We start from the raw sequence: 16,667 nt of genomic DNA, 5'->3' as shown, positions 1-16,667 counted from the left end.
ATGAGCCCGATGAATCCACCGGTAAATGAACAAAAGATAGACTCTTCGACAAAGAGAGATAATCACGTGAAAGCAATTCAGTTTCTGTAAGAATCTTGATGAATCCATCAAAAATTTTCAGGAAAATAGCCAAAAAGACCAAGATCCCCCATTGATTATTAAGCTGTGAAATTGGGCTGGAGTTAAAGGCAGATGGGCTTATCAAGCCCACTAGCAAATTGTTTTGGCCCAACTCCGCGAGAGTGACAACAGTAGAGTGGCATCGCCGGTGAAGAAGATACACAGCAGAAAGAGCACGACAGCCGGCGGCAAGACGGGTTGAGTCCAGTGAGGGGAGCAAAGCTGATACCATCCTCCAGTTCGGTGGATACAAGCTAAAGCGATGTGGAGGAGGTCGTCTGACGCTAAGGCTTTCTCGGTGAGAAAAGCGGAGCTGCGACGAGAGACCAGAGGTTTCAAGCGGCGAGTACGGCGGCGGATCTGACTTGAGAAGCCCATATCCGTAGGAACAAACGCTGCTCACCCCAGCTAGAGGTAGAAACTCGCAGATTTGAGAGTCAGCGATGGTGAGGAGCGGCAATGATGAAGCACAGCGTTTGAAATTGGTGAAAAACACGGCGGATGAAGTGGAAAGGGGAGCCCCCAAGAAGATTCGGATCCGGTGAAGCCCTGTCCGTAAATGAAAGGCCAACCGCTTTGACTCTTGACAGAAAACCTTCTCCGGAGAGATCTGTCGACGAAAGCTTTGGCGGTGACTAAAACGACGAAAAAATCTAAGAGAGACGAGGACGGGAGCAAGAGAGAGAGAGAGGAGCTCGACGCCGGCGGTTTGAGACCCCGCCGGCGTCAAGAAATGGTGGTTTCAAGAACACCTCGATTCTCGTGTCTGAGAGGATTTTAGGGCGAACTGTTCAGCTTGGGTTCACTCAACTAATATTTTACTAATTACTTTTGAGATATTTCATTACACCTTCCCAATGGAGATGATCAAGATGCATAAATTTGGTAGTTTATAAAACTCCAAAAAACAAAAAGTCCAAACAAAGAAAAACTCCAAACCATGGAAAGACAACTAAATCCAATAAGGAAAAAAAAAAACTAGATATCAAGCGAAACTTCTAGAACCTTAGAATATATCGAAAAAAGCAGTAGATGTCGGTCGCTAGCTCTCACAACATTAACGAAACAATCCAACCTCTGGACAAATGCTTGCTGGTATTGTTTTACATATATATATTCAACTAAGAGACTGAAAAATAAAGACTTAGCAGAAGCAGTTGTTGTAGCTTCTAAGGTTAGCCGAAGCACTTGTTGTAGCTTCTAAGGTTATGGAAAGCATTACACAAAAATGTTTGGAAACTATATGTCAAAGGTTAATCAGGTACAAGAGATGGAGCATTTGGTATCAGAATTAGCAAGAGTGAGTGAGTAGAAGAGAAGGAGGATCATTAACACAAGATTTCTTGGACTCGAAAAGGCTCCTAGTATATAAAACCTTCTTCTACATATGTACACATTTTAATCACCATACTTCAATTTTTAGAGTTTTGATATGCCTTTCTCTTTTCTTTTATGTTGTGCAATGTTTCCTCTAAAGAGTTAACTTATCCAACACCAAAAGAAGAGTCACGTCATGTTAGTGAAAACAACTCTGGTTCTCTTGATAGAGATTTAGCTATACAAGTTTTGAGCTTGTGCATAGGAAAGCCAATGAACAAAAGGACTTTAAATCGATAGAGAGCAAAGATCATTGACAGAAGATTTCTTAAAACGCAAGTTTCACATGTACAAAACTTCTTCTAGATATATGAAGTTTATCATCATCCTCTGTTTTCTTGATCTTGTTTAAGATTAATCAAAAATTGCCTTTTCTTGTTCTGCAAGCCAAAGACGAGTCATGTTTAGTGAACACAACTCTCTTGTTCTCATGGTTATCTATGTAAAGACTCTACTATAGTCTGAGACTTTGAAACCCAATTCAGAAAGCATAAACTCATACGATCAACAACATCTTGCTTTATAAGACTTCTGTTCATCTAATATACGATCAAGAACACTGTTCATATTCACAAAATCGAAACAAGAAAGCCATGTTCAACTATTATCGATTTAAAGATCCGTAAACACAAAGATTCGAAAAGAAAGAGTAGCTAGGGTTTAGATTAACCCGCTCACTCATTCATCAATCAAAAGCCCACTCGTTCTCCTTGAGAACCTCTGCTTCCTCCTCTGCTGTGTAGTCACTCACGATGCCCAACGTTGCGCGAATCTCCGCGTGGTCTTTGCATGCCGCGATCACGTCAGCGACTCCCTGGCAAGTGAGATCAAGAAGTCCTTTGATGTTTAGGTAGTTCGCAGCCGTGATGAGGTCATAGACCGTGGACAGATCCATTTGCTTGATGAACTTATCGTCCCACTTCTTGAGAGCATCAGCGGAGGCGGCGGAAGAAGAATTGGCACCACCGTCGACGACGGCGACGTGGTTCTTGCAGTATTCGACCACCAACGCGAGGATCTTGCCGGTGACATTCTCAATCTTGTGTTCAGGAGCGGTGCAATCTTCAACAACATGCGACAAGAACTGAGATTGGAGTACGACCGCTTCATCGACTTCAAAGGATTCATCGTCGGAGCTCTTCAACACGATCATCTTCTTCTCCTTCTCCATCTTCCTTCTCTGCTGCGTGGCGGTTTTCTCGTAAGAAGATTCGAGGGAGGATGAAAAAAGTAATAAGAGAGCGAGCGAGCGTGCGAATAGAAAAGGTGGTGAATGAAGTTATGAGCCCATGCAGTGTATTTATAGGCGTTTAGTAGAAGCACGCATCAAGTATCTATTGAGACTCAATTATTTATGAAATTTTCAATTTTATATTCTGAATGAAGTTATGAGCCCATTGTTCAAATAAATTTATCAGTTAAACCACAATTTTTAACTGAGAAACCTAACCGAAACAGATCTTTGATTGAAAGTATTCAAGTTTTGTCCAATGGAAACAATATGTTCAAAGACTCAAAGGTTAGTAAATTAGTTTAGATTTGAGTTCAAGATAGTTTCAAGTAGTATTAAAAAAAAAGTTAGTCATTTAATTCTGATTATATTTTGCAGGTATAAGAGTCAAGAGATGGAGCATTTGGTATTAGAAAATTAGCAAGAGTGAGTAGAGGAGAAAAATCATTGACGTAAGATTGTGAACTCGGGCAGGTTTTTTATGCATAAAAAAAAACCTTTTTCTACATATGTACACATTGTAATCACCATTCTTTGTTTTTGTAGAGTTGTGAATTGCCTTTTCCTTGTCTTATATGTTGTGCAGATTGATGAAAGTTCTATGAGAAATCAACTTAATTATCCAGCACCAAAAGAAGATCAGTCACTTCATTTTAGTGAAAACAACTCTTGTTCTGTCGGTAGATATTTAGATCTGCAGCTACATAAAATTGACGTGTAGAGATCATATTATAGAATTTTGAGTATGTGCCTATTAACCCCAGTTCACAGAACGAATCAAAGTTGTTTAAATCCCAATACATTTTGAAGGCAAAGGAGATGGACAGTTTGGTGCAAGATGGAATTAGTAGAGAATGATCCTTCAGAGAGAGAAGATTATGGACTCATCGTTAGGCTTCACATGTACAGAACTTCTTCTAGATATATACACAGTTTACCATCATCCTCTGTTTTTACTCAATCTTGCTTAGGAGTCAAGAAAGGTTCTAAAGATTCACAAAAATCAAAACAAGAAAGCCATGTTCATCTCATAAACGATCATAAAACAAAGACTATCTAGCTAGGGTTTAGATTAACCCGCTCCATTCATCAATCATAAGCCCATTGGTTCTTCTTGAGAACCTCTGCTTCTTCCTCTGCTGTATAGTCACTCACGATGCCCAACGTTGCGCGAATCTCCTTATGGTCTTTGCATGCTGCCATCTTATCAGCGACTTTCTGGCACGTGAGATGAAAAAGACCTTTGATGTTTTGTTATGGAGGGGAGGATTTCATTTTTGTCTGGCTGGGTGGTTGAGAAGGAGACAGAGGAGAGCCTTGGGAGCTGTTGATTATGGCTTTCCTCTTCCAAGAAGGAGGCCTCTTCCTCTGCGTTTTGCTTCCATTTGGATTCCCGGAGACTCGCCCTCCCGAAGAAGGGCCAAGCTGAAAACCCGTAGGAAACACATGAGGAGCAGAAGCAGAGGACATGTTTGTTGCTGAAGAGTCAGCTTCATCGTCGTTCAGAGAAGGTAAATGCCCTTCTGAAAGAACATTAAACCGAGATGAACCTTGTTTATGCAAAGCCACCATGTCCTCCGTGTAAGAGAAGACATGACCTTTACCCTTGTCCAGCTCATTAGTGATCTTTGTCCAGCTCATTTTCCAAATTTGCAAACTCTAAATGGCTAAATTTTCAACTGTAATTATTAAATAACCACATTAGTTAGTTCATAAATGAACTGGATTTTTTTTTTCATGGGAGTTATATTGTAGGAAAGAAATGTGATGTTATACACTACTATACTCTTTCTTTGTGCTATGAGTTGTATAAGCTTTGGAATGATGTTGAGCAGAATTTTTTAGAGGTTTTTCATAATAATCAGGATGATAAAAAGCTCTCGAGATTAGAACATATATAGTTTTGCATATAGCTTAAAGAATACGATCTAGTTATAAAATTGCGATTAATGACAGAGGAGATCAAAACTGACAAAAAGATTGAGAAACGACTTGTCTTCCTAGACCATAAGATGCTTAACCGCTTTAAGTGTCGTAGATAGATTATACCATCACCTATTATTTCTACTTTCTAGTCAATGAGATTTTACATTTTTTAATTTGCTGATTTTGGAACATTTGAAAATTAATCTGATTTTGTTTCGAGGATTTAGTAAAAAAAAAATATACGTGTGGGTTAGTCTTCCTCCATGCACAGTCACAAGGTTCTTCTCCCCTAATCTTCTACTCTTTCTAAGTCTCTGCTACTTTACCTTTAGCATGGACATGACGTACGCGTTAGAGTATAAGATGGGTTTATAAACTAGTGTGATCGTTGGAAAGAAAAACTAGTGCAATCAAGACCACTTCTTTAGAAAAACTAGTGCAATCAAAACCACTAGTGCAATTAAAACCACTTCCAGTCGACATGCAACAAAAAATTCTAGATAAAACATATTATGTAACTTGGCCACTATATATATTATAGAAGAGTAAACGATAGAATTACATAACTGGCTTGTGTTGTGTGTGAGAAGATGTTATAAAGCTAAAAACCACAAGCATAAATAACAAGATTATGGGTGAAAGGGAGAGATAGATGTTAACCACCTTGGTCTAAAGAAGTTTATGCATGTTTTGGAATCATTATATTATTATAACCCCGTCTGATAGATTCAAACACTGCCGCTCGAAAGAGCTTTAATAATCTAGTTGCCATCTTAATTTATCATGCGGTAAAGTACCAAATGGAATAGAAGAGGAATCCCCGGCTGTAAAAAGGCGGTTTAAACGTTCCTCAAGGGTTTTCACATTTGAACAAAGGGAGCAAAATAAAATCTCAAGTGAATCAATAAAAAAATTTTGAAAATCAAGTGAATTTAAAAAAAAAAAAAGAGGCTAGCAGTGCGACATGAAACAAGTTTTAATGTTACATGAGAAAAGCAGCTCCATACAAAGAGAGAGAAATGAGACAAAGGAAGCAAATAAATAATGTGGTTTAATGGTACACAAAGGTCTACTCGAAATAAGCGACATCGGTTGAAACAACTCCGACAAGGATAAATAAATCCCTACGGGTTTGGATCATTTTGGCATCATCGACCACAACATCTTCAGGGAACTCCACTTGCATTTTCGGGATGCATTCGGTTCCTGCAAGCAAACTCTTCAGGTGTTGAAGCTCTTTAGCAGTTCCTTTATAACCAACAACATGCAGCTCCTTGACTTGGAACAGACCAATGGTAACATCGCCTGTGTAACTATCCAGACCCTGGGGGAAAAAGAAGAAGAAGAAGTGAGCAAGTAAGTTTCGATTATTAGTGAAAAACAACAACATTACCTGGATGATTAATGTTTCAAGCTTTGGAGAGTGCTTAAGCAGATATGGCAGCAGTTTCCAACCACGTTTGTTTTTACTCCCAAAAGATAAGGTAACCAGATTGTTAAACACCGGTAAAACTAGTCCATGTTTAACACATCGAGAAATCAACTGAAACACACACACACACACACATATGCTTCAAGAATGTCCTGAGTTTTATCAAGTAAGTTAAAAAAAAAAAAAACACACACAAAGAAGACTTACATCAGTAGAATCGGGAGAAAGATGGAGAGTCTCCACGTTGCTTATCCCTACAAGGAGACCCGATAAATCCGGCCTCTTGATATTTGTTTTAGAATAAGAAATGTCCAGCTTAGCTTTGACTAAGGATCCCAAGTTAACAAGTGGATACTCATACAAGGCATAGTCAGTGTAGTTGAGAGAGACAACACTTGGGGCGTCAAATGATATACGAGACCCATCATCAATTCCAAAATCATAACAATAGAAAACTGTTAGCTTCTTGATTGTCTGACTCGATATCCTGTAATTAGGATAAAAATCAGTCTTGTGAACAACAGTTAACTCCTCAAGCATTGGGCAACCAGGAAGAAGCACATCAGAGAGATCTTGGTCGTCAAACATGATGGTATCGAGGAAGAGACTCTTAAGCGCTGGAAGAAACACATCAGGAGGAAGCTTTCCAACATTAGTATCTGTTCCCAGACGCAGCTTAACCAGTGTCTTGCTCCTGAAGAGGTGATAAGGAAGAAAGCAGTTCCCGTGAACCTCATCAGTATGTACAGGGCCTAGCCAACGAGGCCTCAAAGTAACGTCCACTTCCAAAACACCACGCTCAACGACACTGCTTATCCAGCGACGCTCATCAACCACATCGCTGTTGTTGGTAACGAGATATGTTAGAGAGAATTTCTTGATACGAGAACCACAACCGCATTGCAAAGCGAGTCTTCTGTCCACAAAGTTTCTGAAGCTCTCCTTGAGTTCTTCCCTCCCTTCTTCTGGCGGCGGTTGCAGCAAGACAGTATCATCGAAATCAAGACTGTGAACCAGTGCAAACAGATACCTCCACTTTTTCGAGAGAAGAGAGGTTGAAGCAGCAAGTTTGGTTGGAAGTAAGGACAAGATCTCTACCAGAACCTCTCGAGGGAGACAGCTGATTAAATCTCTCGAGCCCATCTCTAGCTTCTTTGATTCCATGCAGACAGATCCAGTCTCTTCCTTAAAGGTGCCTGAAAGATGAAGTGAGCACAGAGTGATTCAACTGCTGGAGGATTAACCACAAACCATAAGATCTAGTTTTCACATCTGATTATTAAAGTTTTAGAAAAAACTTAACGAGAAAACAGAAGCTAAAGGTTCACCTTACAGACTAGTAGTGGTATAACTACAAACAGTTTCATCAAAAATCAATGCATCTATAATCTAATGGAATCTCAAAAGAATGACACTATGAGCGCTTGTAGTAGAACAGAGTAAACCATATGGATAAAACAGAGTAAACTATATGGAGGGAACAGAGTAAAACATACGGAGAGAAGAGAGTATGCCTTATTGAGAGAACAGAGTAAACCATAAACCAAGTTGAGTTGATAGAACAGAATAAACGATATTGAGAGAACAGAGTAAGTCATCAAGGAGAGAACAGAGTAAACCATAACAGAACGATTCTACTATAGTCCGAGACTTTGAAACCCAATTCAGAAAGCATAAACTCATACGATCAACAACAACTTGCTTTATAAGACTTTCTGTTCATCTAATATCGATCAAGAACACTGTTGATATTATCAAAATCAAAAACAAGAAAGCCATGTTCAACTATTATCGATCTAAAGATCCGTAAACTCAAAGATTCGAAAAGAAAAGAGTAGCTAGGGGTTTAGATTAACCCGCTCATTCATTCATCAATCAAAAGCCCACTCGTTCTCCTTGAGAACCTCTGCTTCCTCCTCTGCTGTGAAGTCGTTCACGAGGCCGAACATTGCACGAATCTCCTTATGGTCTTTGCATGCAGCGATCACGTCAGCGACTCTCTGGCAAGCGAGATCAAAAAGACCTTTGATGTTTAGGTAGTTCGCAGCCATGAGGAGATCGTAGACCGTGGACAGATCCATTTGCGTGATGAACTTATCGTCCCACTTCTTGAGAGCATCACTGGAGGAGGAAGAAGAATCGCCACCGTCGACGACGACGTGATTCTTGCAGTATTCAATCACTAACTTGAGGATTTTGCCTGTGACGTTGGTGATCGGGTATTCACGACTGGCGCAATCTTGAACCATAGGCGACAGTATCACTGATTGAAGTACGACCGCTTCGTCAACCACAAATAAGAAACCGTCGGAGCTCTCCAACGTGAACATCGTCTTACCTTCTTTGCTGCGTGGCTGTTTTCTCGTAAGAAGATTCTGAGGGGAGATGAAAGAGTTGAGAGAGAGCGAATGAATCGTAAAGCTATGAGCCTATATACATGCATATTGGTGTATTATAACTTTATAAGCCTCGAGTAATGCGCATAAAAAAATGTAAATACCTATTAAAAGAGTCAATTATTTATGAAATCTTATCTATTTTGTAGTTTCAAATTGTAAATAGTTTTAAGCTAAAATAATCAATATTAAGAAAGTGGTTACTTATTAAAAAATAACATTTAATATATAATTTCAACCAATTATAAAAAAATACATAATTTAATTAGTCATACAATATATAATAAATATAAAAGTTTCATTGAAAAGTTAAAACTACTTATATTGTGAAACAATTTTTTTTTGATAAAACTACTTATATTATAAAACAGAGAATATCATTTTATATCAATGCTTACGTTAAAGGTATATATATATCAATGGTTTACATAACTAAACCCAAAAAAAAAAATTGAGTGAAAAAGTGACAAAAATTCAATAAAACATACACATTAGCACCATATGAGTTAATTTTGAACTTAATGAATTGGTACCGTTATACCATTATCATCATCGTCGCTATAACTTCACCACCATAATCATGTCAACATCATCATTATTATTACTATAACATCATCATTAGATTTCGATCCGCGCAACCGCGCAGATTTTTGTTTTCATTTATTTTTATATAAATATTTTGTTTTCAATTCTAAATTGGTATATATTATAATATATGTGTCTATCAATTTTTAAAACATAATAAGTTTACGATATATTTTTTTCGTTGAATAGATTGTTTTAAACTTTCACATGTATTTGTATCTTCTTCTATATATATATATTTTCAGATTATTATTTCATTATTAAAATCATAACTATATTGTAAAGATTAGTAAAATATTACTTTATTATCATATTCAAATATATTGCAACATTTCACAAATTTATAAAGTTTTTTAAAAATTAAACTTTTCGCTTCATAGATTTATATTATCGAGTAAATAATTAAGCATTTAGTTTTTGTTTAATTTTTTAAAAAACTATATAGTTTAAAATTTGTTTTCATTGGTTTAGGGCAGTAAAAATTAATCATCGTTAGATAGTATGATTTTTGTTATTTTAAAAAAAATCTTTATAATTTTAAAAGTTAACATCGACAAATATTTAAATATTTAACATATGGAGGTATAGTATTACAACATTAAATTATACATATTAATTACACCATTTAAGGAGGTTTAAAATCAGTTAGCTTCTCCATTTACATTTTGTACTCGCTTGGTAGAAGAAAAACAAGTTTTTTACATGTAATTAATTAATTAATATTAAGGGTTTAATTTATACTAATCACCAAAAGAGGATGCGTTTTATACTATCTATAAATTCAATGGATCATCTATTCTTTAAATCCAATTATTGATAGTCCAATAAAAATTTCTGGTAGGTCCAAAATTTAAATGATAAGATTAGAGATTAAATGTAACATGACTATATATGAATAGGTCTATTATGTTCATTTTTAAAAAAAAATCACACATGAATCAAGGTTGTTACTTTTGTTTTAATATATAAGATTGTACAATTAACTCCACTCGCACTTTTTCGATGCACTCTGTTAGTGCAGATGAGGCGACGAAAAACAAGTGCAGAAAGTAAAACACACAAAATTTGTTAACGGGGTTCGTTTCCTACATCCCCGGGACCTCGTCCAGATTTCATTGACTTAGAACAAGGAGCAACCTACAATTGCTATATGATACAACACACACACTAGTGTTTACCACTCTTTTCTAAGTAGCAATCTACAAAGATTAGGAATCAAGCACGCATGCATAGATCACCATCCGGCTCACCGGAGCACACTGTCTTCTACAGCTGCAATCTTCACAGATCTCTTCAATGAAACCGCCATTTCTAAACTCCCCCATTAACGGGGTTCGTTTCCTACATCCTCGGGACCTCGTCCAGATTTCATTGACTTAGAACAAGGAGAAACCTACAATTGCTATATGATACAACACACACACTAGTGTTTACCACTCTTTTCTAAGTAGCAGCAATCTACAAAGATTAGGAATCAAGCATGCATGCATAGATCACCATCCGGCTCACCGGAGCACACTGTCTTCTACAGCTGCAATCTTCACTGATCTCTTTAATGAAACCACCTTTACTAAACTCCCCCTGAGTCTAGGCTTCAATCTTCCACTTCTCGGAAGTACTTCACCAAGTACGTCAGCACCCAACGCAACCCAGTGACACCAAAACGCTTGATCAACCAAGCACACACAAAGCTCACACGAGCTACACATGATGGCTAACTCCACCACCCAAAGCGCCAACTCAAACGCCACCAAACTAAGTCCACATCGGACTCCATCAGAAAATGCTTCAGAATGTCCTTCGACACCAAGCAGTACCACACACCAAGGAAACCTCTCTCTCTCTCTTCTATGAGGTCTTGCTGTCTCATAAGGCACGTCCGTCCTTATATAGCTACCAGAACTTGCTCTCCACGTCTTCAACTTGCTCTCCAAATCTTCCAAATACACTTAAGACAACTTTCCATTTTCTTTAATGGAAAACTTCATCTTCAAGTAACTCTCTTTTGCTTTATGGAAAACGTCTATATGTCTTCAAACATATATCATCTTTCCTTTTCCAAGCTCAGCAAGTTCACGCAATCACAAAACTCAAACTCCCATTCAGCTCCATCTTCATGACGCACGCCTGTACTACCTTCTGTAGTACTTCACGAACTGAAACAGAACATCTCAGCAGACTGCATTTTCAATCTCCCCCTTTTTGACTATGCATGTGCACTCATCATAACTGGCTTGAAAACCACGTCTTCACACTCCATACCCCCCAAGCAAACTCTTAAGTGTTCAAACTCTTTAGCACTTCCTTCATAACCAAGAACATCCAACACCTTCACTTGGAACACACGTCCATTGGTAACATCACAACATCTTCCAGGAAAGCTTTCATTGTATGTTTTTTTAACTTGTATATGTTCTTTGTTGACAACTTTTAATGGTATTATGTCTTCTGTTCCCAATTTTATAACCTTAAAGATCAAAAATTTATCAAGGAGTTATTTTAAAAAATGAAGCCAGCATTCTTATGATGTACTATAATGTAAACGTTATGTTCATCATCCATAAGAACAGTTTGACATATAGTCTCGTCTTACATTTGAAAAGGCCATTGTAATATTTTAAAGAACATTTTCAGACTTTGATTAATCAAATCACCGAGAAGAGAGTTCTGATTCTTTTTTACTTCTTGAGTTTTCATTTCATCATGGTTGCCATTAAGAATCCTCTCGAATTAGAGAAAAGGTTTATTCCAAAGCATATGCTTAAGAATATCCAAAGAATATTCTGTACTTTCACATTCCCAAACTTGTTTTTATACATCTCTAACTTCCATGAAATCTATCGGTTGATTACTCTCTTTTGCAACCCTTGAATGTGTTTGTTGATTGACATCTATGCATATTGATCATCCTCGTGTTGATGATCGATTCGTTTAGATGACCATCAACAAATACTTTCATGGTTTTGCATCTCCTCTTGGAATCTATCTGACGTTTTTATCATCTCTTGTAACCATTTTCTGTAGGATGTTGGCCGTTCAAAACTACTTGCAACACGTGGATAATCTCAAGCAGCTGGAGAATAATCAAAAAGCTTCCTAAGGATGATGATGATCTTCGTTTGTAACCTCTCTGACATGTTTTTCTTCTTTTGCAGTGGTCACAGGTGGGCTCATGAAAAAGAATCTTGTTATTGTGTTTGTTGAGTCGGAAGAGAGTTAAAAACATGTTTAGAGAGAAAACCTACAATCTCTAGAGCTTGCTGAACAGAAAATCTGTAAACCATTTGATAATTAGTATTGGTATATATATTAAATTAAGTTAAATTTTTGTGTTCTTCGTGAGCTTATGTTCATCATCTATAAGAACATTTCTTCTAGTAGATGTTTGTTTCCATATGAGTGGTAAGTAAATGATAATCACATGAAGAAATAGAAATAGAAATAGGACCGGAAGGTCCGGAAAGACAAGTCAACGAAACTGTTATGGCTTTAGTTACTTTTTGGATGCACATAGTTGACTTCCATATGATTTAATTTGTTTTTTCTGTCTCTATTGCTTCACTGTATATTCCATTTTTAAATGATCTTTGTGTTATAAGATAAACTTTGAAATGATCCTCCACTTCTTTACCAACTCAAGCACTATGATCATTTACTCATCAATCACTATGATCACCCATTCATTTACTAAATCAAGCATCATCTTTGATATTTTATGTATTATTGCTCACTATAAATACCATCACTCATCTCACTCTTTTGTACACCATTACACTTTCTTCTTCTTACTTATAATAAACTCTCTCACTTATATTAGTGTTATTTGATTCCTACGGATATTAAATTCTATTTTTATTTAAATTTCTCAATACTATAAATACTATTCTTATTTGCTTATTGTAATTATGAACCAGTTTCCGACCAATTCTTCAAACTTATGTTGGGTAGGTTTGGATTGAATCATCGAATCAATTATCTCAACAACAACTAAAGGTTGGACCCGACATATACTCGGGACCATTCGGACTATGACCTTTCTGATGCAACTTTGACAAAAGAGGAGCCTCTATTTTGGATGTTTATACTGTCTTACATGGATACATGGATACGTGTATGTAAAGCAACATTTTTCAATCAAATTTTTTTAAAAAATTGGATTAAAAAACTGTATACAAGAGGATTACAACTTATTCCTTATAAAATACATTACGTAAAGAACTCTATTTAGAAAAGCGGGACCCCAATTGCTCTCTCTCTAAATCCTTTCAAACAAAACCCTAAATCGCCTCTTGCTTAGGGTGGCCGGCGGCCTCCTCCTCCGTCGTCGGTCGCCCCTTTCCATGATTGATTCTTCCTTCTCCTCGCCTCTTCTCTCCTTCCTTCTCCTCGATTCCTTTCTTGGGGCTTCTGGGTCTTGCGCTTCCGCGGACAGATCTGGCGCGTTGACTTCGTAACGCCGGAGAATCGTGGTGGTGGAGTGGATGTGAGGTTGTCTCTTGGAAATCGTGGTGGTAGTGGTCTAGATCTGGCGTCAGATCTGGATATCGCAGATGGGCCTCCCTTTCTTCTGCCTCCTATGTTTCTCTTCTTGGTGCGGGTGAGTGGTCTAGCTAGGCTGAAGGCGGCGTTGGTCTCCCTGGGTGGTGGAGTTGCGGTGTTCCTCCTGCTTCCTCGGTGGTCCCTGGCGTCGTCTTGTCAAGCTGGTCAGACCGTGACTCTCTGGGGCTTGTCGGAGTTGCCATCGGTTCCTAGCCAGATGGATTTGTTGCGGGTTTTCTGTAGCGGGGGCGCGTGCGAAGAGGCGACTCGTTGGATTTGTCAACCACGGTTGCTCTGCTCGGTGGCGGCGCGTGCTGGGCCTGCAAGTTTCTGGGGATTGATCTTGGGATGTCTCCTGACCGCTTTGGCTAAAAGCGGTGCTTTTTGTCTCGGTCTTTTTGGTGCAGGTGCGGTGGTCTGTGGCGGCTTTGACGGCTTCTTTCCGAATAAAGCTCGACCTGGTCTCAGCAGGTGTTCTTGGTCTTGTGTGAAGGTGTCGGTCCGTGAAGGCTACAAGACTTGATGTCGTCGCAAGCTGTTCTTGAAGAACCCGATCTTAAAGAGATGATCATCGGGCATTGCCGAATTCTACCGGGTTCATCTCTCGCTATCACTGCGTGTTCCATTTTGTGGCAAGCGATTGTTCAGATTTCTTGTATCATTTGCCTATGATGCTCAGCTTGAGTCTGTCCCTGTTTAGTTAGGTTTGAGTATTGTGTTTAAATTATTTATTTTCTTCTGTTTCTTGTTTATCTCTGTAATTTTCTGTAAAAAACTTGAAAACCTGGTAATAAATCTTAACATTTTTACCAAAAAAAAATACATTATGTAAACGAAAGTTAAACTAAAAATATTTGATACCTTCACAATTCCATTTAGCATACCATGACAATTTTAACATAATTTTTTTAAATTGAAGTTGTGAGAATTATTATATGATACATTTTATGATCTTTATAAGAACTCACGGGTTTAGTTACATTATAATCAAAGTTTATATATATTTTTTTTGACAACAATCAATGTTTATATAAATTGTAATTTATTTATAATAATTGATGATAAATCACATTTCAATTAAAAAAAAAAAACTCAAACATATCCCTCATATAAGTATGAATAATCTATTAATCAAATGATTCAACTAAGATATTTCCAATAAATTAATAAATTAATTTTAGCAGGATGATTGTTTAGGATAACTTTGCTCTTAGATGAATTTTCTTAGTTCAATTTAAATTTAAATTTTTATTAATAGACTTTTTGACGTGTAGTTTGGGTACAATCAGAGGAATACAGCAAGTAGCAAGGTTGTTTTATGAAGCATTTCTTTATTCAATTTTATATGCATGTTATATAGTACACGTTCATACGCAGTTTTCAAACAAACACCGAGTACGAGACAACGTAACGTCGACTGTATTTGGTCAACTAGCCTTTTGAGAATTAATTAAATATTACGTTAGTGGACCACTAACTCTTTTCGAAATTTATTTTTAGCCCTCTAAAATCATATCTTTCCAAACCAAACCCCAAAACTTTACACAATCAATATCGGAAATTATCACATGAAGAACAATATCAGCCGACAAGTACAGATCTTTTGGAGGAAAAAATATCAAAAGACAAAACAAGATCTGACATAAAAAGGAAATAAAGCAGCTGGTTTATTGAGTTGAAGTGTTACAATATGTGTTTCGATAAATCATTTACCTGAGACACAAGAAAACAACCTATGACTTCTGTTCCTCACAAGCTGTCCTCGCCGCGACGGAGAAACACCTATATCTCCGCCTTCGCCACGTGACCTTCTCCCTTCATGATAAGACATGGAAGAAAAATCTCCGACTGACAATCCACGGCGGTGACGGTCTTGAGCGGCTACGTTGTTCATTTCTACATGATCTAAAGACGACGACGGTCGAGATGCGACGGAGTGATTGGATTTTTCGTCGTAGGGGAAGAAGTCTTCGTCAACGTAGGACTCTTTTGTAGTGCCACCAGAGGTAGAGAGGCATTCGTAACGCCGCCGAGTTCGTTTTTTCATCATAGCCTTAAACGCCATTGGAATCAGACCATCCATTGAATACTATTATTAGGGTTGACTGGTTGTGTGTGTATGATTGTTGAAGGAAGAAGAATGAAACAAAGAACAAGAGGAGGAGAAGAAAGTGGTTTTGTTGTTTTTTATGTGGGGGAAGTTGGGAGGTTTATGGTTTGGGTAGTGGTTTTGTTGATCACACACACTCACACACAGCTGCCATCAATTTCTGGCGTCTATCTTTATATATATTTTTGCAAATGTTTTCTTCTTCTGTTAATTTTCAATTAGATTGACTTTTTGTGTTTTTTTCTAGTTTCATTGAATTTAATCATATGGAATTTTACTTTTCTTAGATATTTCGAACCACTCAACTAACGATAAAGTAATTGTTCTTTTGCAGTATTTTAAGATCCCATTTATAGTTCTTTCTTTTTATAAATTAAAAAATATTTTTAGAAATTGAAAAATTGACAACCTAAACTGATATTTTAGGCCCATCTATATGGCGTGTTCCAGCCCAACACTCTCGTCCACGCGTAGTGTAGACTATAGAGATAACTTGCCAACCGGCCTTACATATTAGACACTGACCGACTTTGTAAATTGTTCGGAAAATCGAATAAAATCACTGCTCAATAATTTGTTTACTTTTGTTTCGACACTTCTAAGCTGGAAGCCACCTTTAAAGTACTTTAGGGCATGATATTAACCATCGTTTCTGAGTTTTTAACCCATGATTTGACATTTTTTTTTATTTTTACGCTTTTCGGATAAGAGACGGCTCTCATATCTCTTATTTAAGATACAGTTCTTAGCTTTTCTTAGATTTTAGCTTTTATTAGTTAAAATCTAAGAAAAGCTAAAAATCGTCTCTTAGCCGAAACTAAAAACCTCAGTTAAGACTGGAGTTAATCATGGTCTTAGACGACAACGAGAAGAAGATAATAGATTTTATTTTCTATATTTGGTGGCGTAGGTAATTGTCTTTTACAGTAGCTGATTAAACGTTTAAGCACA

At 37.4% G+C, this 16,667-nt stretch overlaps 4 protein-coding genes across 4 annotated transcripts; all 4 read right to left on the bottom strand.

Annotated features, from left to right (window-relative positions):
• Positions 1 to 2,061: 2,061 nt before the first annotated feature.
• On the bottom strand, positions 2,062 to 2,743 carry LOC106311543 (SKP1-like protein 13). The gene has a single exon (XM_013748742.1). It carries the CDS (start codon positions 2,666 to 2,668, stop codon positions 2,183 to 2,185), a length of 486 nt encoding a protein of 161 aa, XP_013604196.1. The 5' UTR covers positions 2,669 to 2,743; the 3' UTR covers positions 2,062 to 2,182.
• A 2,932-nt stretch (positions 2,744 to 5,675) lies between these two features.
• LOC106311542 (F-box/LRR-repeat protein At1g06630-like) lies at positions 5,676 to 7,300 on the bottom strand. The gene is made up of 3 exons (XM_013748741.1): positions 6,294 to 7,300; positions 6,048 to 6,197; positions 5,676 to 5,978 (listed from the first exon to the last, which is right to left on the bottom strand). Exons 1-3 carry the CDS (start codon positions 7,248 to 7,250, stop codon positions 5,724 to 5,726), a joined length of 1,362 nt encoding a protein of 453 aa, XP_013604195.1. The 5' UTR covers positions 7,251 to 7,300; the 3' UTR covers positions 5,676 to 5,723.
• Positions 7,301 to 7,951: 651 nt separating this feature from the next.
• On the bottom strand, positions 7,952 to 10,392 carry LOC106309198 (SKP1-like protein 13). The gene is made up of 2 exons (XM_013746258.1): positions 10,318 to 10,392; positions 7,952 to 8,515 (listed from the first exon to the last, which is right to left on the bottom strand). Exons 1-2 carry the CDS (start codon positions 10,390 to 10,392, stop codon positions 7,958 to 7,960), a joined length of 633 nt encoding a protein of 210 aa, XP_013601712.1. The 3' UTR covers positions 7,952 to 7,957.
• Positions 10,393 to 15,160: 4,768 nt separating this feature from the next.
• Positions 15,161 to 15,944, bottom strand: LOC106310102. The gene has a single exon (XM_013747309.1). The coding sequence runs from the start codon at positions 15,687 to 15,689 to the stop codon at positions 15,312 to 15,314; it is 378 nt and encodes a 125-aa protein (XP_013602763.1). The 5' UTR covers positions 15,690 to 15,944; the 3' UTR covers positions 15,161 to 15,311.
• Positions 15,945 to 16,667: the final 723 nt, after the last annotated feature.

This window comes from Brassica oleracea, chromosome C8 (assembly GCF_000695525.1).
Source record: "Brassica oleracea var. oleracea cultivar TO1000 chromosome C8, BOL, whole genome shotgun sequence".
NCBI lineage: Eukaryota > Viridiplantae > Streptophyta > Magnoliopsida > Brassicales > Brassicaceae > Brassica > Brassica oleracea.
Note: the sequence above shows the minus strand (reverse complement) of the source record. Positions and strands in the feature narration are given on the sequence as shown.

What these genes read in the sequence shown, in the direction of transcription:
- LOC106311543 (XM_013748742.1), bottom strand. Translation starts at nt 2,668, where the DNA reads ATGGAGAAGGAGAAGAAGATGATCGTGTTGAAGAGCTCCGACGATGAA.
- LOC106311542 (XM_013748741.1), bottom strand. Translation starts at nt 7,250, where the DNA reads ATGGAATCAAAGAAGCTAGAGATGGGCTCGAGAGATTTAATCAGCTGT. An exon ending in TTTCTCCCGATTCTACTGAT is followed by an intron (nt 6,198 to 6,293) that starts GTAAGTCTTCTT and finishes TGTGTGTTTCAG; the next exon opens with TTGATTTCTCGATGTGTTAA. An exon ending in TTGAAACATTAATCATCCAG is followed by an intron (nt 5,979 to 6,047) that starts GTAATGTTGTTG and finishes TTTTTCCCCCAG; the next exon opens with GGTCTGGATAGTTACACAGG.
- LOC106309198 (XM_013746258.1), bottom strand. Translation starts at nt 10,392, where the DNA reads ATGGGGGAGTTTAGAAATGGCGGTTTCATTGAAGAGATCTGTGAAGAT. An exon ending in GTAGAAGACAGTGTGCTCCG is followed by an intron (nt 8,516 to 10,317) that starts GTGAGCCGGATG and finishes GCATGTATATAG; the next exon opens with GCTCATAGCTTTACGATTCA.
- LOC106310102 (XM_013747309.1), bottom strand. Translation starts at nt 15,689, where the DNA reads ATGGATGGTCTGATTCCAATGGCGTTTAAGGCTATGATGAAAAAACGA.